Below are 24,435 nucleotides of genomic sequence, written 5' to 3'. Positions count from 1 at the left end.
GAGTGCTTGCCTCATATACATGAAGTCCTGGGTTTGATTCCTCAGCACCACATATATAGAAAAAGCCAGAAGTGGGGCTGTGGCTCAAGTGGTAGAGTGCTAGCTTTGAGCAAAACGATGCCAGGGACAGTGCTCAGGCGCTGAGTTCAAGCCTCAGGACTGGCAATATATATACACATATATGTATGTATATATATATATATATATATATATATACATCTATACACACATATATATGATTTTTTTCATGAGTTTGTCATAGAAAGAGAGAGAGAGATAGAGAGAGAGAGCGCTAGCTTTACTGCTGGATCTGGGGCTGATATTAGGTGAGAGACTGCTTGTGAGGCAATAGCTGCGTAAGCCTGGTGGTCCAGCCTGCCCTCTCTGATTCTTCACAATCAGAATTACAGATTCTGTCCCGGCTCAGAGCCCAGGAATATGACTCAGGACCACAAATCGCCACATATCCTGACAGTTAGTTGATGGCCCAGCCTCAAGAAATAAAAATGAGAAGCAGCTACTGTAACCTCTCTGTACGTCAGTTTGATAATAAAAATTTGAGAAAAAAAATGAGAAGCAGGGTAGGGTATGTTTCAGATGGTAGAGCATCTTAACTAGTTCAAAGCCTTGAGTTCAAATCCTAATACTGAAACTCAAGAACTAAACCAAAGCTAAAATTAAACCAAACAATATCAAACTAAGCAAGAGGCAGCTTTCTTTGGGGCTTGAACTCAGGGCCTGGGCACTGTCGCTGAGCCTTTTTGGGCTCAAAGCTACCACTCTACCACTTGAGCCACAGTGCCATTTCTGGCTTTTTCTGAGTACTTTATTGGACATAAGAGTCTCATGAACTTTCCCTCTAGGGCTGGCTTTGAACCACGATCCTCATATCTCAGCCTCCTGGGTTGCCAAGATTATAGGAATGAGCCACCAGTGCCTGGCAAGGCAGCCTTCTTGTATGGGCAATATTGAAGTGCTGAAGTATAGACCACTCAGAAAGGCTGAGGTAAAGCTGTGCTGGCCAAGAGTTGAGAATGAGAAGTTGAAACAGGTGCCACCACAAAAGAATGGCGATGAAACAACCAGCTTTGCCAAGGCTGTGATAACCCTTATAATGAAAGGTGATAACGATTTAACCCTGGCCTCTGGGACCAATTCTGAAGCCTTTCATAATGGATCAAGGACAATTTCAGGACTATCATGAATATGTCTAGCAACTGCTGTAGGCATGAGATGTACCACTGGTATGGTGGGGAAACAACGCTGGCTGGAAACCAGAAGTGACTAACTTTTGCCTGGCATTTTGCAAGTCGTATGAACCTCACTGACATGTTTCCTCACTTGCAGGCAAGTGATGCCCCACAACGCAATCAGCAGCTCCTGAAGAACTAACCTTGCACACTCAACTTGTAAGTGGTGGCAGGATATCCACAGGGACAGCTGCTATTTCTTTCTCATGTAATACACGGAAATCATGCTTGTGAAATTCTCTGGGAAATAACTTCACAGTGCTCACACTTCAGGTAGCTCTATGGAGAAGACACTTACCTTTGGTAGCTGTAGGTCCCTTGTACCAGGCTTATCTTTAGAGGGCATCTGGTATTTTACACCCATCTGCACTGACTCTTACCTACCAGAGAGTGAATTGTATGTTCTTGATTGTACCTAGTGGTGAGTTGAGTTCTTTTTATTTCTCATTTATTTATTGTTATTGTAAAGGTGATGTACAGAGGGGTTATAGTTACGTAAAGAGTACATTTCTTTTTGAACAATGTCACCCCTTCCCCATTCTCTCCCTAACCACGAGTTGCATCGTTTGTTTTCAACATAGTGTCTAGTGACTATCACTACTATATTTGTTCTCCCTTTGTCCAGTGGTGAGTTCTTTGACAGCCAGGATTTCCCATGGCAAATTTCTCAAGGCATCTCTAGTACCTCCCACACAGCTGGCACACAGTAGGCAGGCTGAATTGCTTTGCGAATAAATTAATAAGGATGGTTATTCTATGGATTTTTAACTACTGAATTGTATAATAAGCAATGCTATATTGGCTATTGTTAGCCAGTAGCTATTGGCTATTCCAAGAACTGGAATACTAAAAATAAAATAAATCTTATGGTAAGTGTTAAATGCTTGATAAATATTGAAGTAGAGATGAGAGGCTTTCATAGGCTGACTCTTGTAGGTTTTTGGCTGATCTTTCCCAGTGTTTCCTGGATAGATGTTACTCAGTAATAACGTGGCCAGCCTTCTATGGCCAACCCACCAACCAGAAACCCAGACAGCCTATAAGAGTAGCCAGAAGAGGTCAGTTAATAAGAGGAGAAAACAGGGCATTGAACTGGGAATCTAGCTCAATGAGATGTGTTCCGGTTACCAGATGTTACATAGGTCTACCTCATTTGGCCATAAAGCCCTAGGCAAACTTGGAGGTGAGACTGTTTTCTTTTTTCTAAAAAAAAATCCCAAGTATAAATTGTGTACACAAATAGGAGCATAAGAAATACACATAAATGCAGCAATGACATACAATGCAGCAATGAACCATACAACTTGTGGGTGGGGTGGGAGGAAAAAATTGAGAGTAAGGGAAGCAGTGACATTATCCAAAAAGAAACATCCTTTTTACCTGACATATAACTAGAACCCCTGTGTACATTACCTTCATAATAACCACAGAAAATTAGAAAAAAGAGGAATGCATACATAGAAAGTAGCAGTCATGTGGCCTAGTGCAGATGCTGGGCCCAGGTACTAGGGCTACTGGGGCCCTACCTGGCTGCCTGGAGGGCTATGAATCCAGCTCTCTCAGAACTTCTGCAAGTGTGCTGTGGCACACGGTTGGGGAGCTCTGCCCTCAGTAACCCGTGGGTCACCCTTGAGCAGCTGAGTGGCTTCTTGGCACGCCCAACTTGCATAGGAACTTCTGCTGTCCCCTGGTCTAACAAGCCTTATTAAGTGTCCCAATTCATGTAGCATCACGCTGGGGTCTGTCCAAGACCATTTCAGGGGCACGGTCTCTGCCCTCGAGGATTGCCACTAGCCAGTGTTTTCGTAGGCAAGAATCCAGTGATGTTCCCATCGACTCAGAAAAAGAATACTTTCCAGCCAGAAGCATTTGTTCAGAATCCCTTTTTTGTGTGTGTGCCAGTCCTAGGGCTTGTACTCAGGGCAGTGCTTTACCACTTAAACCACAGCTCTTCTTCCAGCTTTTGTTGATGTTAAATTGGAGATAAGAGTCGCATGAATTTTTGCTGCCCAGGTCGGCTTTGAACCATAATCCTTAGATTTCAGCCTTCTGAGTAGCTAGGGTAATAGGTGTGAGCCACCAGCACCTGGCTAGGAAGTAGTGATTGTAAAGTACTCAGGGCCTCTTTTGAGTTCTAACACAAAGAAATGCCAGCCATTAGCATCATCAGTGGCTAAAAAAAGATTGGTGATAAAAAAAATTGAGTATTATTACAACTTTCTTGAGAGAACTATCTGTCATGCCCATTGGTTCTCTCTCTCTGAGTTGCCCACTCCTTGGACCTACTGTTTGTGGATGTACCCACACACAACATAATTAGCTTTAAGTCTGGAGTGACTATTTATTTATTTTGAAGAGGCATACTATATATTATTTGATTGTCTTTATAACCAGTAATTTTATTATTATGCTTTGGATACAATTTGAATAGATATGTTCTTGTGTTGAGCTTTGCACTGTGATTTGTAATTTCCTGGGCATTATGTGTGTGAAGGAAAGAAAGAAAGAGAGAATTAAAGAAAGACAGGAAGGAAGGAAGAAAAAGAGGAAGAAAGAAGGAAAGAGAGAAGTGAGAAAGAGAAATGCTTGGTGGAAAATAGAATTACCACTCTCTTCTGTGAAGTTGTATTTAGCTGACATTTTAGAAGTGGAAAAGGCTTTTGGATTTTCTAGTTCAGCCCTTCATTTATAGACTGAGAAATGGGGGATGCTTGGAGAGATGAAATAATCTGCTCAGGGAGGGGGGAGGGGGTATGAGGGACAAGGTAACAAACAGTACAAGAAATGTATCCAATGCCTAACGTATGAAACTGTAACCTCTCTGTACATCAGTTTGATAATAAAAATGTGGAAAAAAAGAAATAATCTGCTCATAGCCTCAAAGTTATTCATACAGCAAAGACTAGGCATTACATAGGTCTGCTCTGTCTCTTGCCTTGTAGTCTAATATTTATTTTACTAAACCTCACTTCCATTAAATGTTTTGGCCTGTCAATTCAACTGTGCTTTTGAATGCAACAGCCTAATTAAATATTCTAGAATCCAATTCTCTTTACATGATGGCTCCCTTTCCTCAAGAATATCTCCCTAAAGTCTTCCTAATATAACTGGACTGGAAACTGGGTTGAAAGATGTGATAAAGAGGAAGATTTGATGACAGGAACACTTCTAGATAAGTTATTTAGCAGCTCTAGCCTTTTAATTAATAAGCTGACTTCATATATATACATGTATATATATATATATACATAAATATACATACATATGTATATTTAAGAAGGTGGTGAATAAGTTGCTGTAACCCTGAAGTAAGTGAGCCTCATTCTTATGGTCGATTTCAAGCTCCTTAAACTCTTTTCTTTCCCACACAGCTCATTAGCTGGCCAATGGACTCACCTGAAATTTGTTTCTTTTGGTGTCATTGGCTCATTCCTTGGGCAAGACATTAATAAAAAGAAATGAGTCGAAATCTAATTTAAATGAGATTCTATAATACCTTATACTGATCTCACAAATGAAATTAGAGAGTCCTCTAAAGGCCAGAACACTCTTTTTCATTGAAGGCTAGTGCTTCTACCACTTGAGCCACACAACACTTAGAGTTTTTGGTGATTAGTTGGAGATAAGAGTCTCATGGACTTTTCTGCCTGAGCTGGTTTCGAACCATGATCCTCAGATCCCAGCCTCCTAGCATTACATGCAAGTATGAGCCACCAGTGCCTGGAAAAATTGTAGTAGAATTTTATATTCGTTTGGGCATATGAAGTAATTAATAGTTTTTATATTTAAAAGTTACAAACCACTGTTATCATTTGGAAAGTTCTGACAATAACTGCCCGCATCAAAAACTGGCACCATAGCTGACTATTAGGTTGTTTTACAACCTTATAAAATGACTTTGATTCATGAATTTTTCCATAACCAAGTAATTTTTGAGTCTAGGCACTAGTAGAAGGAAACTGAGGCTCAGAGAGATGTGGCTTAATTGAAGCCACATAGTAGTTGAATTTGATGCTTTGTTTTTGCAATTTAGGTGTTTTTTTTTTTTTTTTTTTGCCAGTCCTGGGGGTTGAACTCAGGACCTGAGCACTGTCCCTGGCGTCTTTTTGCTCAAGGCTAACACTCTACCACTTGAGCCACAGCACTACTACTGGCTTTTTCTATATATGCGGTGCTGAGGAATTGAACCCAGAGCTTCATGTATATGAGGCAAGCACTTTACCACTAGGCCATATTCCCAGTCCTCAATGTAAGTATTCTAAAGAGTTAGAGCCTTCCAAATGAGATCAGAGATTTGATACTTTTAGAATTAGAAATTATTAATTTTTTCATATCTCCAAAGAAGAAAAAAAAGCCTTAAAAACAACCATCTGTGCATTATTACATTTGGGACACCCATTGAGAGGCCTTGGCAATTGTACGCTAAATTCTTCTCCTGAGGCAACATTTCAGTATTCTCTTCTCCCACATCCTCTCCTATGCTCCCTTTTTGCCATCTGTGGATTACAGCACTGTTCCCTGACAAGTTTAGACACAGCTTCAGAATCCTTGTCAACACAGGGATCCAGGAACTCAGTAGCAAAACCGGTCAGAGTTGACACTTGAGGGTAAACTTACCTTTTCCCTCCAATCATACAGAAGAGTATGGAATTTGTACACATTTGAAAGAAAGGGCACATCAAGCCCAGGATGTTGACAGTGGGTAGAGGGAACAGGTAAATCTAAGTTTTGCAAAATAGCTTTTCCTTAGCAAGCATTGCTTATATTATAAATATAAACTATTTAATACTTAAAGAGTTTTTCTAGCTTGAAGCTTCTCAGATCTAGATTCTCTCTAGAATCTCTGTCCTAATAATTTCAGTATATTGACATGTTGGCCTTATGGTCCAGATCTGTCTTCCAGAGAGGAGGGAGTACCCAGGAGACAGGTTGTTGAGAAGCTGAATGGTTAAGAAATGCCCGAAGTAGACAGGGATGGTCCAGGTCTATTGGTGTGGCTCTGGGAGGGTTGGGATTTGAGCAAGTGAGTCAAGGGGTTCGAAGCAGGTGCCTTGGCCCAGGAAGCAGCACGTGATGGCTCCTTGGCGGAAGATCTTCAACTCTACCCCATCAGCCAGACTTTTGTGTCTCAGAGCAGCTCCTGACTGTGCCGCTCTGGGGACCCTAGAATGTCAGAGCTGTGGGTCACGGAATTGTGGAAAGGATGACAAATAACGGGAAAACTCACCCAGTGGGCAGGAGAATGGGAAAAGGAATTTGCAGGCCAATTGGCCATTAGCAGGTGAGCAAGAGGAGTGCCCAGTGTTGTGCCTTAGGACACGTGGACCTTTGCCAGGCTCTTTAATAACTTGGCTAAGTCTCTGGGAAAGCCATGGTTTCCTCATCTATAAAATAAAGGGCTTGAACTATAAATATTTCAGAGCCCTTCTAGCTTGAAGCTTCAAGCTAGATCTAAATTCTTTCTAGAGTTCTGAAGAAGTTTCCCAGTCCACCATAGCCTTCCCCTGATGCAGCTCAGTGAAACAAAGAAACATTTTTTTTCCCCTTGAGAAGCCAACCACTGCCTAGTGTGTGGGGATCTTCTACATGGTTCGCTGTCTTCCCCCCAGAATCTCTTACCTGGGCTCCCTTAGATTTCTGCACAGGACTGGAGGGCTCTAGACCATCAGGATTTGAGAAGGAGCTTCTTTCCAGTTGGGTGACGTCTTTGGTTCTGGAGTCCAGCTGTTGTGACTTCTCCTAAACCTGAACCCTCTTACTTGCCTGAGCCCAGCTGCCCACCCCCTTTCGGACTTCCTGTAAATTTACTAATTTGCATGCCCTAACCCCATATGTGGTGCATGCTGCCGCTGAGAGAGGATACCATGGAGGAGAGAGAAGGAAGAAACAAATGCCCTTCTGCAGCAATCTTCTCTCGTTCTAGTCTTCTTGCCTGAGGACTAACTCCCCTGGGGAAGAGGTGTCCAGACACTATAGACTCCCCATCTGGATCGTCCAGGTGGCTTTCCGTAAAGGGTGGTGTCTCTCTGGTTATATCTACTTATTAGAATTCTGGCTCCAACCCTTGCCTTTAAATAATTATCTAAGTGTTGTCTCCTTAGGGGGCAATTTGCTTTCCAACCTCAATAATCTCCCTTAATTCTCCTACAGGCAGAGTACAGGCTGTGTTGTCATCAGTAGCTCAATGGAAATTTTTGCACAGCCCAATACTAGATGCCGTCTTTCTGATTCTGTGGAAATGTTCAGATTGGGACTCCTAACTCTTGTTGACTGGGGTCCTGGGGGCTCAACCTGCCCCTCTCAGATCAAGAAGAGCACAGCCTAATAACCCCAGTGTCCAGAAAAGTTCTTGCCTTTATATATTAGGGAAGTTCACTTGCCCTCCCCAGTCCCATGAAGCTATGGGCCCTGGAGGGCTGGAGTTGGGGAAGGGGCCCAGTGAAAATATGTTTTGTTTGGCTCTGCAAATATGATGGGTCATCAATCCCCAAAGTCATGTACACTCAGCGTTGGAGGGAGATGGCCCATCCAGGATCAGAAACAAAACCTCACACCAAGGACATTAGCTCCACCTCAGTAGGCATACTCGCCCTTGACGTCAAAGGTCCCCTTCCCACCAAGCCAGGTATCTGGAACTGCCAAAGAGGGGTCCTGATCATAAAGGACTTTCTGAGGAAGGAAAGCAAACAAAGGGGGTGGGGGAGTTCAAAGGGCCCAGCATTCCAGGGAGAGGCAAGGAGACTAGGCCAGTTCCTTGTGCACCGGCCTTCCTGCTGGTTGAAAGCTGCTGACCACACTAGAACCTTCCCCTTTGATTTGTCCCTTGGCCACTTAATCTCTTGGCTTGCTCTTTGCTCTCTTGCTCTGGTTTAAGTGATCCTCTGCCACTTAATCTCTTGGTTGGAACTTTGCCCTCTTGTTCTGTTATTCCACCCCCCACCCCCCCACCAGGGCTCCTGAACTTCTTATAGCCAGATGACTCTAACTCCCTAAAGCATCCATCTGCCATAGGCATCACAGGGAGAAGCCATTTGTGAACAATAGGCAATCAAATTGGCTCCTTGAAGCCAGGAAGTTCACACTGGGCCCATGAGCTAAATGGACCGGTGGCTCCTAGAAGTACAGTTATCTACCAGTGATATACACTAGATTTAGAGTGGGACAATCAAGTGCTGCCTTCCAAAGCAGAAGGCCAAGATGAAATCTTGGCTCTAAGAGGCCCTACTGAAACTTGGAACTCTCAGATCCATTTATGCCTAGTGACTGGTTCACTTCAGAATGACGTTTTCTTCACAATTGCTATGGCTTCCTTCAACACTACATTCCCAACCTCATAGAGGTTAATTTGACTCTACTTGGCTTGGTCAGATTTCCTCCTGGAGAAAGGACTAGCATTGCTGTGTAGGAAATTCAGAGCTAGAAGTACTCCAAAGCACAGCATCCTTTCTTCATCTTTTGCTCTCGCAGTTGATGTAGCTGTAGGAAGAGGCTGGGGCTCCTCGTGGTAAATTCACCAAGGGTTAATCAGGACTTCTCATCCACTTCTCCATCCCCTTCCTAGTTCCACTTGAGGTACAAGGGGTCCCTGTGGATTCCTCTATCTTATCCAAATGGCTAGGGGCAGGAACAACCAGGCAAGTTAAAAAAAAATAACAAAACACCACCTCACATAAAATGTGAATGTCTTTGAAATTGCCCAATGAGACTGTGGTTTATCGAGTAGAAATCATGCTCACACTGGAAAGTGCAATTCCCCCACCTGGTTTCAGATGGTAGCTGTCCCTAGGGATAGCTTTAAGACCCAAGTTAAAAACAGCTCAGACTCACACAGGAAGCACAAACGAGCAGGGACTCATTGGTTTGATATAGGCACAGAGACAGGCCTGGAAGATGTAAGTGGTGGCTGGATCTTACAGAGGTGAATAGAAGAAATGTTCAGAGGACAGAGGGGTGGGAGAAACAGGCCAAAGACAAGGCCAAGTTGAGTGATTCCTTGCCTATGTCAGCAAACGTTTTGGGTATTTTGGTAAAGTAATCATCAGATGGCTAACTAGTTACACCTTAAGAAAAGCTATAGGTCTGGTAGCTTTGGCCTCTATACCCTTATATTTTTGTCACCTTAGTAATATTTCCTCCTTGTCTGGAAGACTCAGGGCTATATAGAATCACAGAAACTTGGAAGACAGAGGGTAGAGGGGTCACCTTGTCTAGCCTAGCCTGCTATCCAAAGCAAGTATCACACAGGTTTGCAGTAGCTCCAGCATTGCTGGAGCCAGGAACTCAGTCTTCTAGGACACCATTGCTCAGGAAACTTGTGTTGTGACAGAGCCCTGCTCCCTACTGATTCAAGTTCTGCTTGCTTATTTCCTTATCCCGATCCTCTGCTGTATTCTTTAATCACAGAAAATTGACTCTTGCGTAGGTATTTCCTACTGCCCATAACCATGGCTTTTGCCACTATTATTTCTCCCTCCTCTTTCTCTTCCTCCTCCTCTTTTCTCCTTTTTTCCCTTTTCCCTACTTCTTTTCTTCCTCCTACCCCCTCCTCACCTTCTTTCTCCTTCTTCCCCTCCTCCTTTTCTTTGTTAACAGTACTGGAATTTAAACTCAGGGCCACAGTTCCACTTCTGGATTTTTTGGTGAGTAATTGGAGATAAGAGTCTCATGGACTTTCCTGTTCAGGCTGGCTCTAAATTTTGATGCTCAGATCTCAGCCTCCTGAGTAGCTAGGATTACAAGCATGAGCCCCTATGCCTGGCTGCTTGAGTTATTTTTGCTGGGATTTAGATGGTGATCCTTTCATCCCTGCCTACTCTGCATCTGGGATTATGGTTTTTACTACCATGTTCACCCCACCCATCCCCTGCTTCTTTTCTTCTTGACACAGAATCTCACTATATAGCCCAGGCTAGCCTTGAATTTTGCCTCTGCCTCCATACTTCTGGGATTATTTCTTCTTTTTAAAGCATATACGGTCAGCCTCGTTGCTATTCCCAATGAGACAAGGGCATGGCAGCCCCTCACCCACCCTATCTGGCCTCATCTCTGCATGCTCATATCTGCCAAAGATTATCTCAGAATGTGCTGCCTGTGTTTTCTTTGTACACTCCCTTCCTTTTTCATCACACCTATTCTCAGAAATGATTTATTCCACCTAAGATGCAAGTGACTGATCATGCTTACTATGTTACTTTCTCAAGACTGTTTACATTTTAACAGATTTAAAGCCTGAGTTGAAGGGATGGCTGGGAATGCTTGGGTAGCAGGTAATAGAAACAGGTGACAAGGAGGTACAAGGCACTGGATTTCTCTTGGAATTCTGAAAAATCATACATGAAATCATTCCTAAACAGAGGACCAAACTGACCAGGTAATTTCCTCAAAATGAAATGGTGCTATAAACATCAGTGTGTGTCAGCAGTGTAGTTTGAGGTACCAGCTTTGCCTCTATCTAAGGTGAGTCTATTCATCAGGCAAACCACATCCTTGTAAAATGAATTCCTTGAAGGCAGGGACTGGTCTGATTCTTTCCTGGCTTATTGTCAGTCCTGGGGGCTGAGTAACACATTAATAGTTCCTAATGCAGTGTCTTCTGGATGAATGAGTGAATGAGGTCATTCCACATGGTTGTGAACATTGATAGCCCTGGGCGACCAACACAAGGGAATGGGGAGACATTGAATTTGGATGGCTTAAATTACTAGAAGTTGTATCTGACTTCAGGGACAATTGGAGATAGACGATAACAATAAAATAACAGACATCTACATGGGGATTCAATTTCAGCCTCAGCCCTCAAATTTTGAGAAATGTGGTATTTTTCCAACCAAAAAGCTCAATGTGTCTATACAATTGGAGAGAAGATGCAGTAGCTTGGAGGTCAAGTGGGAGGAAACACCTAAATGTAGAGCAAATGTGGTAAAAATAGGGAAGCAACTTGACTGAGAACAGGTACCACTAGCAGATGGAAACAGAAATTCCAGAGACAGAAGATGGAGGAGATAAGAAAAAGTCACAAACATATGTTAGAAGAAAAGCCTCTGAGCTAAAGAAAACTGTGAGTTTATAGGTCTAAAGAAGATTCATGGGGAGAAACAGCATTTGGACTAAATTTCATACATTTTCTGATGTCCAAAGAATACCTTACCACTTACAGGAAGAAAGCATAGGATATTTACAAAGAAAATGAATGAGTTTGGTCTCAGATGCACTTCTCATTTATGAAATTTGGGAGACAGAAAATGAAGGAAGAAAATCTACAGAAGACCGAGGGAGTTGGCTGAACTCCAGAGACCCGATACTCAACCAAAATGCCATTTGCAGACAAGCAAATTCCTTCATGCATTATTTGAAGAAAATACTTGAAGAATGAGATCTATATAAGCAATGAATGAATCAGTACAGAAACTGGAAGACAGGAGACAACAATAAAAGAAGAGAGAAGAATGATTTTTATTAAGACTTTTACTAGGAATGCTTAGCCAAATTAATGAAATCCAAATGCACAGAATCATTAGGCATGTGTCATTCAGAGTTAAGGCAGGATTCTTATAAAAAGAAGAGACATGTTGTAAGGAGAACAGATTAAAAATGATCAGTAATTTCAGACAAATGTAAGGTTGGAGATGGTTGGAAAAGTACAAGTGTCTTAAGAACTAGGGAACCGGGGAGGGAAGTAGTGAAAGAATTTTAAAGACTGAAAGCATTAGAGAAGTGGAGTATTTTCTTGGGGTAAGCCATTTGATATTTTATTTTTACATAATAATGAAGAAATAGACTTTTGACCATGAGTCTTAGGGAAAGAGGCCTTGACTACTACTAGAAGTGAAAACTTGAATGTTCAAGACTGCTCATTTAAATATTGGCAGTGCCCTAATTGTCCATGTTTAGACTTTAAAACTTCGAACTCTCTTCTGTGTACAGCAATTTCCTATGTACAGCAAATTTCTCTCTTTTTCTATGCAAGGCAATTGGTGCCCATCTACTCACCCAGGATACCTTTGTGTCCTAGCAGGTGTCCTTAACTCCCACTTTTGTGTCTGCCTAGGAGCCACTCAGCAAGTTCAGTTCTAAAGCATCTATTATTATTATGTCCAGAAGATCCCTCCATGGCCTCCCCTCATCCCCCCTGCCGCCGTCAGTCACGGAGCTTGAACTCAGGGCCTTGGCATCATCCTTGAGCTTTTTCCGCTCAAGGCTAGCACTCTACCACTTTGAACCACAGCTCCATTTATGATTTTCTGGTGGCTAAATGGAGATAAGAGTCTCATGGACTTTCCTGCCTGGGCTGGCTTTGAACCATGGTCCTCATATCTCAGCCTCCTGAGTAATGAGGATTACAGGTATGAGCCACTGGCACTTGGCTAAGATCATCTCTTATCTATCTTTCCAAAAGACTTTTGTTTTATGCCGGTAACATGTAAATCAGACTTCTTATTTCTATCTCTGATATTCTTATCACCAACTTCCTTTAATAATGCACATGGATGGTTAAGAAAATTTGAACAGAGAGGGAAAAAACAAATCAGCCTCGGAGAGGGAGGCACAAGTGTGCTTGATTGGATACAGGTGCAAAGAGAGAGAAGGTGAGCAGATGACCCCAGAGTGGAGACCACAGGGAGCCAGCTAAGAACATTTCAGCCTGGAGTTGGGCTAATCACCGCTGGGAGACTTCTCTTCCTCACTGCTCTTCATTGTCAGGTAGTAGATGCGGTTGGCCTCTGGGTAGGTGACTTTACTGAGTGGGAGCTTGTAGATGGCAGGGTTGTTGGTTGTTAGGAGCAGGAAGATGAGGGAAGAGAGGCAGAAGGCCCAGGTACCTGGTGGCACACCAACCTGGAAATGAAAACATTGGGGTCTAAAGAACGTTTCTAACCTCTTGTGCTGGGCCAGAGATTTGAGAGAAGATGTATAGGGGTTGAGGATGGCTACCCCTGTGAAGGCATTGGTGCTACTAGATTTACAACATCAGAATAGCTAGTCAAGAAATCTGAAGTGTTGGTCTTTCTGGGCACAAGGCTTAGGGATGGTGTGTTTTCCCTTAGGTTCATTTATCCAACCCTATTCTCCAATACTCATTATATTGTGCTCCCTTCCTTTTAACACACACACACACACACACACACACACACACACACACACACACACTAGACATACATGTACAACATTCTTTTCTTTTCTTTCCTTTTGGTACTGGGGATCAAACCCGGATGTTGTACTTGCTAGGCAAGCGCTTTGCCACTGAGCTACATCCTAGCCCTGTACAAAATTCTTTTCCAGCTGAAACTTGAAATAAACTTGACAGAAACATTGGGTAAAGTACATATTCTATAACCCACTTGGGATTCTTCCAACAGACCCTAAATGTCTGGAAGCTGACAGGGAGGAACACTCTCAGGAGAGTCCACACTTACCACTGCCATCATGTTGGAGAGAGCTGCTCCCATGTAGGCACAGAACAGAGCTATGGAGGAAAAGGACCATGAGAATCAGCATTATCAAATGTGACACCTCCCCTCCTGCTTCAGCTGCTTCCCCAGTGGATCACAGGGTTCATATAAGGAACATAGTCTTATGTGCTTTCCTGCAGCTTTGGGGTCTTCACTACATCCTGACATCTGCTAGTTGTCTGATGTTCTTTGCTATCTGGTAGCTTTCTCCCACCACAGCTGTGCATTCTTGAAGGGCAGAAATTAGTAGTTACATCCCCTCTCCCACTTCCATAGTGGTTGTACCTAGAGTTGGGGTCAATATATACATTTTGCTTGTCCTCACTGATTAGGGGTTGGGTTAGCACAGGCACATCACCAATGAGGGAGAGAACTACTAGAGCAACTTGGTTGTCCCTTTCCCAAATACCAACCACAGACAAGGGCCAGCAGATGGGTCTGCCAGGTGAGGGCATAGAACATTCCCCCGATGGCAATACAGGAGAGGACGCAGTTGTAGCTCCAGAGCCCCATGTAGATGGTCTCGAAGGGTGTAGCCACTGTCAGAGCTGTGGAACAAGATGACATAAGAGGGTTCCCAAGTGAGCAGATAGCAGTGGTCTCTGAGCTGTTTTCCAAAGCCCCTATCTTCACAGAGGTGGGACTATTTCTGGGAAGAGGAGTAGCCTAAGAGGGGACATCAGCTCCACCTCTTGGCCAGAATAGCTGCATTTTTGTCAGGCAAGATTACAACTTAATGTTCTGTTTCAAGGGGTTCAGCAAACTTTGTATGTCCACATGGATACATGTAGAGAGAGGTGGTATTCCAGCAAAGGGGCATGAATGATATAAACATTAGGTGAATTTGGGTAAAGAAGCAATGGACACCTCTTGGATTACTTTTATTTATGTAATTTTTAATGAGTTTACAATGATTTCCAAAGGGGGAAAATTCAAGTTCTGCTTCCAAAAGTCTTTTTGCAAAACAGAAATATGTAAAAAAATTCTTTCTCTTCCAATATCCCCTACCCACTTTTCAGACTATTATGAGAAAGAACAGGTCCATGTGTAAATGTGTGTACATACATGCCCATTTGCAGAGGGATATGAAGTTGTGTGTGGGCAATGCCAGTCCGTCTTTGAGAAGGCCTTTCCTTTTTAGCTTATTCAAACCTTCAAAGTGCTGCACGCCCTATCCTCCTCATTTACTCTCCTCCATCCTTAGTTGCAGGGCACAGCATGAAGGCCCCTTGTATCCCTCCACGTATCTGGCTACTGCAATCTGCTCCATTTGGTGGCTCAGGCAAGGAAAAAATAAATTCCTACCACCGACAGTGTTTTAAAACTCTACCAAAGAGAATAAGTCTAGAATATTTGCTATACACAGGGGGAGAGATGAGCTTAGAAAATGATTGCAAAGATCTCCTTTCAGAGCAGGGGCTCCATCCTACCTGCTAGCATCCCAATGATTGATCCAATGGCCGCATGCAGGCAGATGAGTGGTGAGGAGATGAACAGAGCCACCAGGATCAAACCACCTGTCCAGGGATTGTCACAGCCGTACACCTGGCCAATCCCTACGGGGATGGTTTGTAGCAACTGCAAAGCCAACAGAATGCAGGTCACTGGAGTGTGAGTTGCTAATGCAAAGACCTGGCCACAGGCCTAGGACCCAAGCCATTCCTGGAAAGGTAATGGGATGGAACAGATGGATGACCGTGCTCTCCAGTGTGAGAGAAAGTAGGGGAGGGCACAAGCCGGAACAAATAGCTCCTCACTCCACCACCTACCAGGCATCCAGCATCCCTCATGCAGTCAGGTGGAGCCCTCAACATGGGGGCCAGGCATGGATGCTTCTGAGGAGATGGCTTCTGCTATGAGAGAAGTTTTGAGGGAGTCAAATGTACCTTTGTCCAGGCTGCTACTGAGTGCTTCAGGTGTGAGAAGATTTTCTATAGATTTCCTGAAATCTCAAATATTCTACTAGAAATAGTGGAAATATCCTGGACCACTTTGATGGCAGTGAGGAAAAGGAATAGCTAGAGTGTGACCAGTGGCCAGTAGGCCGGAGCCTTTGAACTTGACCCTTAATATAAGGCCAAGTTACTTCCTATTTCTCCATTAAGAAACCATTGATGAGTCCTCTTTTTGGGTGCTGCCCATTGAGCACTACATTGGGAGATAGTGGGCCATTTGGAAGAAGAAGACATTTCCCTTCTTCTCTGGGAGCACAGATTTTTGGCTTGAACAAAAAAGTGAACAAGAATTAGTGAGCCTGAGAGTGAGTTGGGACTGATATCAGATGATCTTCTTCTGGCCAGATGGAGCTGTCCAAGTTTTTGGAGTCTTTTGAGGGCAAAGAGAAAAGAGGGATACTGGCAGGGTAGGGGGAATCTTGGCCTGGGAACAAAGGATCTAGGGGGTACTATATATTGTGCCCATTGTGTGATCCTAGGCACAACATGTCCTCATTCCCGATGATATCATTCTCTGCTACACAAGGAGCCTGGCTGGCAGACCTTCTCGCTTGAACATTCTGTAATGCTTTTCTGCATTACCAGGTCATCTGACTCTCTAAGAGGATAGACCCTTTAGGATTGAGTACACAGGAAGTGCTCTGTTAATGTGTAGTATTGGTCCTGTGGCTCCCACACCTTTCTGTACATTGGGATCGCCTGGGAATCTGTCAGACACACTGATGCTTGGCTCCTCTGGCAGCAATCTGATTTGACTGCTATGAGCTAAGGTACCACAGAGTTGGGGGCCCCTGAATTAAGTATAAATGACCAGCTGTAGATACAGGGAGCCATTTGCATCTTTGGATGAAATCTTATTTTTTTTTTTTAATATCTTGGTTTGATTTTGGAACCAGTTTTATTTCTTTAGAGAATTGTGTTTGAAGAGCCTTAGAAAGCTTTCAATTTTCGGTCCCCCATTGTCTCTGAATAGGTGGCCTTTTTCATAACCAAACCCAGCTATAAACTTGTGAAAGGAAAGGCAGGGCAGAGCTCAGTGTTATTTGTAGGAATCTATAAGACATCTTGTACCAGACTAGAGAATTCAGCTTATGCGTGCAGAACATGCTGGAAGTCTGCTCAACAAATACCCCATGACATCTGAGGAATGCAGAATGCTGAGGGAGTTCAACTTCCACCTTTTCCAAACTGGGATGTGAGCCCCAAGCAGTCAAGAATGAGAGGAATGAAGGGACAAGTGGCCTTGGAATAGAGCCTGGGTTTAGAATGAAGCTGCCGGGATCCATAGTTTATCCAGGAGCCTGTGTACTAAAGTAACCTGTTCCAGACCACACTACTTTGCAGGCTGCTGCTGACACCCTGGGGTGAAAAGCGTCAGGTATGTGGTGGAAATTTACTGAGCACCTGCCTTTCTTGTACTTCTTATAATGCTCGTGTAACCACACTCTAGTAGAATAAAGAGCAAGTCCTTCGACCCTGTTGTTTTAGAGAAAGAGGAAATGGTATAGATTCTCCAAAATTCAGATAGATGCTGCTGGTATGGTATGGAAGGATGCTGGCTGTGTGTAATGGGCTAATGGGGAGATGAGAGGGTGGTCTTGGGGGTCTGGGGTTCCAATATTTGTGTGCAACCCCAATTTCTTAATTGTATATTTGGAAGATGAACAGGGGAGATCTCTTCTCTGTGACCTTCATCATGCTGGTCTCCTCAGCACTGGGTTGTCCAGCTTTTCAGTATGGGGTGCCACGTGAGCCTATGGCTGTCAATTGGACAATACTTCACGGGTGGGAATCAGGACAGTGAGTCCACGTGCCCCAGGGCTTATCCTTGACAATTCTGTTCAAGTTTTGGCTCTACTTGGTGTCAGGAAGGAAGGCTTTCCTTGATGGGCCCTTCAGTACAGGCCCCAAGTTGCTCTGCTCTTATTCCATTGTAATCGGAGTCAAAGGTAAAACTTAACCAGGTAAGACTCTTTAGGAAGCTTTTGTGTGCCCTAGCATTTGCTCCAGAAGCAAAGGGGCATTTCCTTTCCCAATGCATTTAGGTTTAGAATGTTGCGGCCCCTGGAGGACCCTGGGATGGAGATGGCAGAGCTGAGCACCAACAGAAATGTGATGGAGGTGTAGGCATACCTAGACCACAGGAATGACACGGCAATGAGGGCTCTCGAGTCCTATCGTAGAAATAACAGCGGAGGACCTGGCTTACATTTTAAACATTTAAAAAGACTATCATAGAAGCAATTATCTTGAAGTATTCTAGAATGCAGAGCTAGAATCCCCAGGTGATACATAAAGGGAAATGGGTTTCTGAGGAATGTAAAGAACACTTGAACGCTTAATGGTATCTCATCTTAGGCTGGGGCTGCTTTGAGAAGTAGCGAGCTTCACCTCACTGTGTTTATTCAAGCTGAGGTCACATGATCTGGTGGGGCTTGTGGGAGTACTGGTTCAAAGTTGTGGCTCCCAGGCTTTCCAGGTGTTAGGTACAGGTACTAACATTGGGTAACTGCTTCTGTCCCGCAGATGAAAAACTGCAGTCAGGAATAATATTAGTACCTACACTACTGGGTTATTATGAGAGTGGCATGAGGTAATATAATAATCAGAGCTTGGAAGAGTGTATGATATACCATAACTTGCTTTTTAATGTTAGGTGTTAGCTCTTTCTATGTTTGGTAACAAGACTACAAATTTATAATTCTATGTAATGAATCTTACGATAGATTTTTTTTTTTGGCCAGTCCTGGGGCTTGAACTCAGGGCCTGAGTACTGTCCCCGGCTTCTTTTTGCTCAAGGCTAGCACTCTACCTCTTGAGCCACAGCACCACTTCTGACCTTTTCTGTTTACGTGGTGCTGAGGAATTGAACCCAGGACTTTGTGCATGCTAGGCAAGCACTGTATCACTAAGACACATTCCCAACCCCTTAAGATAGATTTTTAAAAATCATACTCCTTTATTCTCAATGTCTAGAGATCAGTGGAACAAGTGAATGTGCACATTTGTAAGTAGGTTAACCAGGTTAGAAAGCTGAGACTCCCAGCTTTGGACCTATTTTGGATGGTACAGTTCTGTTGGGGACAGGGGAAACTGTCTTGCACTGGTAGGAGGTTTAGCAGCAACCTGGGCTTCTAACTACATGCTGGTAGCACCTCTCTAGTCTTGATAACAACAACAACAAAAATCTCCAGACATTACCTAATGTACCCAAGGAGCCAAATCACCCTTGCTCAAGAACAATTGCTACAGACAATGGAAAAATTCACCTTCTGTCTTCTATTGATAATAATATTTTTTCTTAGTACCAGTCCTAGGGCTTAAACTTAGGGCCTGGGGTGCTGTCCATGAGCTTGGCATTCTAAAACCACTTTTGACTTTTTAGTGATTAATTGAAGATAAGAGTCTCACAGACTTTCCTGCCTGAGCAGACTTTGAACCTTGATGTTTTGATTTCAGCCTCTTGAGTAGCTAGAATTTTTGCCATGAGCCACTGATGTCCACAATAATACTTTATTGTTTTGTTTTGTTTTTGTTATTAGTCCTGGGCCTTGGACTCAGGGCCTGAGCACTGTTCCTGGCTTCTTTTTGCTCAAGGCTAGCACTCTACCTCTTGAGCCACAGCGCCGCTTCCGGCTTTTTTTTATATATGTGGTGCTGAGGAATCGAACCCAGGGCTTCATGTATATGAGGTGAGCACATATTCCCAGCCCACACTAATACTTTAAAAATGCAAATTTTCAAAAATATTTGCACTAGTCTCTTGTCTCTTTATCAAATTGCGTATCTCATCTAATATTTTTCAGTAAACCACAGCAATCCTGTAATGTCAATTTAATGCTTATCTATTCACTGTATTTCATCTTTTTCCATATCTGGAATGTAGGTTTCATGAGCACAGAGATGTTGACTTATTCCCTGTGTATACCTAATATCTGAGAATGTGTATATTACATGTTAAATATTCAATAGAGATTGGATGGAAGAAGCAGCCATCATTCCTACTTGATGCTGAGGCCCATCGTCTGGTTTCCAATGCAGCTCAGACCCTGAGTAAGCTATAACCTGGCTTGCCAGAAGGTCAGTAGTGGGATCCAAGGATTTCAGCTCATCACCACTGGGTAGCTTACCAAGGGCATCTCGAACTCTGTCCAGGTGATGTTGGGTACTGAAGAAACAGGCTCCACCAGTGTTGTGGGGAAGAAGAGGTTGTAGTGGCCTGTGGCTGCCAGGTATAGGGTTACGGCGATATTGAAGGGCAGTGTGAAGACGGGAAGGTCCCACTTGCTGAAGATGGAATTCAGAGCACTTGTAATAACTGGGCTGAAGATGGGAGAAAGGGTTAATCATTAGGAGTATCCTTAGGATAACGCTGTCTCCTTATCTCTGACCAGTGTGTTATCCACCATCCCTTCTCCTTGTCATAATCATTTCTGCATCCTTGAGGTTCCAATAGGCTGTTGACTGGGGATTTGGAAACGAGGTATTCATGTTAAGCTCATGGATTTGTGAAATGTATTTGGAAAATACATTTTGAATAGAATATTTAAAATAGTTTAAATCTATATTTTGATTCTTAAGAAAAAAGTCAAATAAAACATGATTTTTACAAAATGTAATTATTGCCTTTGGATCATCAGGTACATACCCGCTACTGCCTTAGGCTATGATAACATAATTTTGAGTCTGACCATATAGAGGGCTGCATGTCTGTAGACAAATACATAGGTGAGGACTCAGAAAAACTAGTAAGAATACCCTGGCAACGATCAGGTGAGATGGAACTTTTAGCTGTTCATATCTCCAGGCCTCTTGGTCTCTTTCTTTGGAAAGAGCATGGATTTTGGAAATAGATGAGCTGTTTTCTATATTTATAGGATGTGTGATCAACATTACAAAACTAGTTTCCCTTAGTTTCAGTTTCCCTGGAATGGATTTGTAGATCCCTACATTTCTCATTCCCCACCTCAGAGGTGGCTAGACAAAACATGAATTCCTATGATGTAATTGAATGGCCTAGCTTTAATTAATTACTGAATCTCACTGAGTACCTAGGACTGCTTAGAAAACCCTATTCCAGATCTCCATCACATTAACTCTTCAACACATTGAGAACTAGTTCACATTTTTGCTGTCTGCTTCTTGTTTAGTTTTAGCCTATCACTGGTTTTTATTTCATTAGAAAATAGAAATGATCAGATGATACAAATTTCACTTTCCCAACTGTAAGAATCCATACCATTCTTGTTTTGGTCACACATATTCTGCCTCTTGGATTTGATGAGAGTGTTCCTGTTCCTTCGTCAAACCAATTATCTTCCTTGTTCTTTCGAACGATCTGTCTCAGGACTTCCCTCTGGTGATCTTCCTCTCTTTCTCCTGCAGCTTCAACCCCCCTCTCCCCCCCCCTCCCTCGAGGTTATTCCTATCAATCTATAAAATGCTGTACTGTCTTCTATCTTTAAAAATCTTGTCCCTTTCGTTTGCTGTGCACTCCTGCTATGAGAACTATTTCATCTGTTTCATGTCTGCTTCTTGCTTAGATTCAGCCTAATTACTGAGCGTCACTTTATTAAAAAAATAGAAATAGGGCTGGGAATGTGACTTAGTGGTAAAGTGCTCGCCTTGTATACATGAAGCCCTGGGTTTGATTCCTCAGCACCACATAAACAGAAAAAGCCAGAAGTGGTGCTGTGGCTCAAGTGGTAGAGTGCTAGCCTTGAGCAAAAAGCAAGCCAGGGTGCTCATGCCCTGAGTGCAAGCCCCATGACTGGAAAAACAAAACAAAACAAAACAAAAAAACCCCCAGAAATAGCTGGTACTGGTGGCTCACACTTGTAACCTTAGCTACTCAGGAGGCTGAGATAGGAGGCTCATAGTTCAAAGCCAGCCCTGGCAGGAAAATGTATGAGACTCTCCAATTAACCACTAGAAAACGAAGTGGTTCTGTGTCTCAATTGGAGAGCACTAGCCTTGAGCTGAAGAACTCAGGGACAGTGCCCAGGCCCAGAGCTCAAGCCTCATGACTGGGGTGGGGGTGTGTGGAAAGGCCTCACACTGGTAATCCTAGCTACTCAGGAGGCTGAGATCTGAGGAATGCAGTTTAAAGATAACCTGGGCAATAAAGTCCATGAGACTTTTGCCTACAATTAATCACCAAAAAGCTAGAAGCGGAGCTGTGATTCAAGTAGTAGAGAACTAGCCTTGAGCTGAAAAAGCTCAGGGACAGTGCCCAGGCTGAGTTCAAGCCTAGCAAAATAAAATATATATAAAACAACAACAACCTGCCTGATCATTTGGTTTATAACTCTGTAGATCATTTACCATCTGATCATGCTTAAAACCCTGTTTAAAACCTCTGCTTAAAACTCTTTAGCTGTTTTGCATTTTTACTACAGTTGTAATAAAAGTCAGAAGACATATTGCATCTTTGGGGTGTACGAGCCCTCACCTCACCTACTTGGCTTTCAAGGCCTCTACTTCCCCATCCACTGTCCTAACCTCCTTGTTCTTGTCTGTTCTAAGAACACCTCCCACTTCCCTGGTTAGGACCTTCCACCTGCACCATCCTTCAATCACCTCAGCAGATGGCAGAGATCTTTCTGTCATGTAGGTGCTAGCTTAAATGTTTCATCTGGAAAATGGCCTTCCCTGGCCACTGAAGCCTGGAATAACTTTTGCTTTTATCAGCACACTTAATCACTTCTTGAAATGACTTCCTTTAATTTACTAGTTTCTGAGTTTGATTCTAAATACTCTCAGAGAGTAGATACATTTCCCTGTTCGTAGCTATACCTTAATATCTGTGACAGTCCCCCACATTCAGCAGAGAGCCCTAGTCCCTCAAATTGAGTGCATTGGATAAACGTGGAAAATGCTACTACACTACCCACCTACTTAGACTGAACTTCAAGGTCTGTACGAATGGATTCATGAACGTATAAGAGTGGTAGGTAACAGCAGCTCACCCAGGGAAGGGCATTACTGTTTTCTGTATTGGGGACATGGGAATAGAGAACACTGAAGTTTAACTGCCATCCAATGTTGTTGCTCAGGGGCTGTGCTGAGGAGCTTCATCTACATAGTTATAAACCAGATGTATGCAAATAAGAATGAATTTTTGCTCTTCACAGTGTATGGGTGTGGGGTGGGTATGGGGACCATCACAGAAATCCCCATAGAAATGACTGCCTTATCCTTTTGTCCCAGTGGATTAAAGAAGAAAAAAAAAACCCAAGAAGAAAAATAAATGGCCAGGAATGCTTAATGTAGGAATTTATTTGCAAGCACTACTAAAAAGTAATGAAACAGTACTTAAGCTAAATTAAACTAACTGGTTTTTAGTAACACCAGACTTTGAAACCAAAGAAAGACATTTACTTCTTGGAGATGTTCAAAATAAATCACCATGCCTGCTTTATAACTATGAATGAGAATAAATCTGCATGTCTGAGAGAAGTTAAGAAGAGTGTGGTATATACATGGGAAGTCAGAGGTTGAGGATAGCTATGTTCACATGACAGCAGACACACCACTTAGACGGACGCCCCACTGACCTTCTGTAAATGAAAGGACAAAGGACAGTATGTGTGGATAGCTGAGCATGCCGTAGACTCAAAGATTATTTGTTCCTATCTCTTCCCTGATTTGAACAGATAGGGCTATTTCAAAGAGCCTATGCTTCCCACAGGGTGGTCTTTTCTAAGTAAAGCATCTGCTTCTATCATAAGTGAGTTTACAGCTTTTAGTCTTGGTTATGCAAGTAATAGATAACCCTCAGGCAAACTGGACTCCAATAGCTCAGACTTCAGATTCAGAAAGACAGCATCAGAAACTCGGATAGAAGTTGCCAGAATAATAAAACTCTCCATGCCTCGGTTTTCCCTTGGGAACAAATATAAGCCTTCCCTCATTTAGTGCTGTAGGCCTGACTTTCAGGAACCACTCAAGGGATGCTAGTCTCTAATCATGTAATAAGAACATGCGGTCTTAAGCTGCTTTGAAGGGCCTCTGTTATTTTATACCCCCACCCTCTTGTACTGCAGTGTCTAGCTAGTGAAAGCAGCCAGCCTATGAAGATCCTGGGCTGACAACAGTATACCTGCATCCATCCCTGTCCACTGAAAGGCACCAGCACCGTGGGGCCCTGTGGGTTTGGAAGAAGCGGGAAGGAGGCACCTCACCAGGCCATGGTTGTGAAGATCACTGGAAACAGCAGCCACCAGAAGTAGTCCGCCTTCTCCGAGAACACTGCCATCAGCAGCCCCACCAGCATCCCGTTGTAGCCATGGAGTCCTGAGGCGATGGCTGACCTGGGGTGGGGGGGGAGAAAGCAGTGATTTTTTTGTTGGAATTTGGTGGTGTCCCGGGGGCCCTTCCCTCCTGGACCTCTAGAATCTTCAGTTAGACAATTCTTTTAATAACGATACAAGAAAATCAGCCCACACAATGAATATGGGACAATAGCAGAGCCACCGACTCTTTTCTCAATGACTATCTCTACACACCTAGCCTTGATTATTCTCTCTGACTTATAAGTAAAGTGACACACTTCTGTCTAATCTGTGCAGTGTGGGTCAGGGTCTGGATCCGGAAGAGAGGATCAGTGCCCTTGGGCTTCTCTTCTGAAATAAAATGAGCAATAGCTCCATGCTTGGTTCTATGCCCCTTGACCCCCACAAACTGAAAAGTGGCAGGGACCACTGAGTTGGCTCAGATTATTCATTCAGAGAGAAGGAAACACTTGAACATCAGCCCAAGAACACAGCAGGCCACAACGGC

The 24,435-nt window shown here is 43.3% G+C and overlaps 1 protein-coding gene across 5 annotated transcripts in view; it reads right to left on the bottom strand.

The window, feature by feature from the left end:
- The window catches only part of Slc14a2 (solute carrier family 14 member 2), a 403,525-nt gene that overhangs the window by 16,740 nt on the left and 362,350 nt on the right, over positions 1-24,435 (bottom strand). For 3 of the 5 annotated variants that reach the window (XM_048363015.1, XM_048363014.1, XM_048363016.1), the window contains 6 exons: positions 23,838-23,966; positions 19,785-19,977; positions 15,130-15,277; positions 14,113-14,247; positions 13,664-13,713; positions 12,911-13,085 (listed from right to left, as the gene is read on the bottom strand). In XM_048363015.1, the coding sequence (XP_048218972.1) occupies positions 12,911-13,085; positions 13,664-13,713; positions 14,113-14,247; positions 15,130-15,277; positions 19,785-19,977; positions 23,838-23,966 (830 nt within the window). Of the gene's footprint in view, positions 1-6,869; positions 7,601-12,910; positions 13,086-13,663; positions 13,714-14,112; positions 14,248-15,129; positions 15,278-19,784; positions 19,978-23,837; positions 23,967-24,435 lie in introns of those variants that run through there. The other 2 variants (XM_048363018.1, XM_048363017.1) reach the window with 1 other exon arrangement.

The sequence above is a fragment of the Perognathus longimembris genome, chromosome 15 (genome assembly GCF_023159225.1).
Source record: "Perognathus longimembris pacificus isolate PPM17 chromosome 15, ASM2315922v1, whole genome shotgun sequence".
Classification (NCBI taxonomy): domain Eukaryota; kingdom Metazoa; phylum Chordata; class Mammalia; order Rodentia; family Heteromyidae; genus Perognathus; species Perognathus longimembris.
The sequence above is the reverse complement of the archived record's forward strand: the minus strand, read 5'-3'. Positions and strand labels throughout refer to the sequence as shown.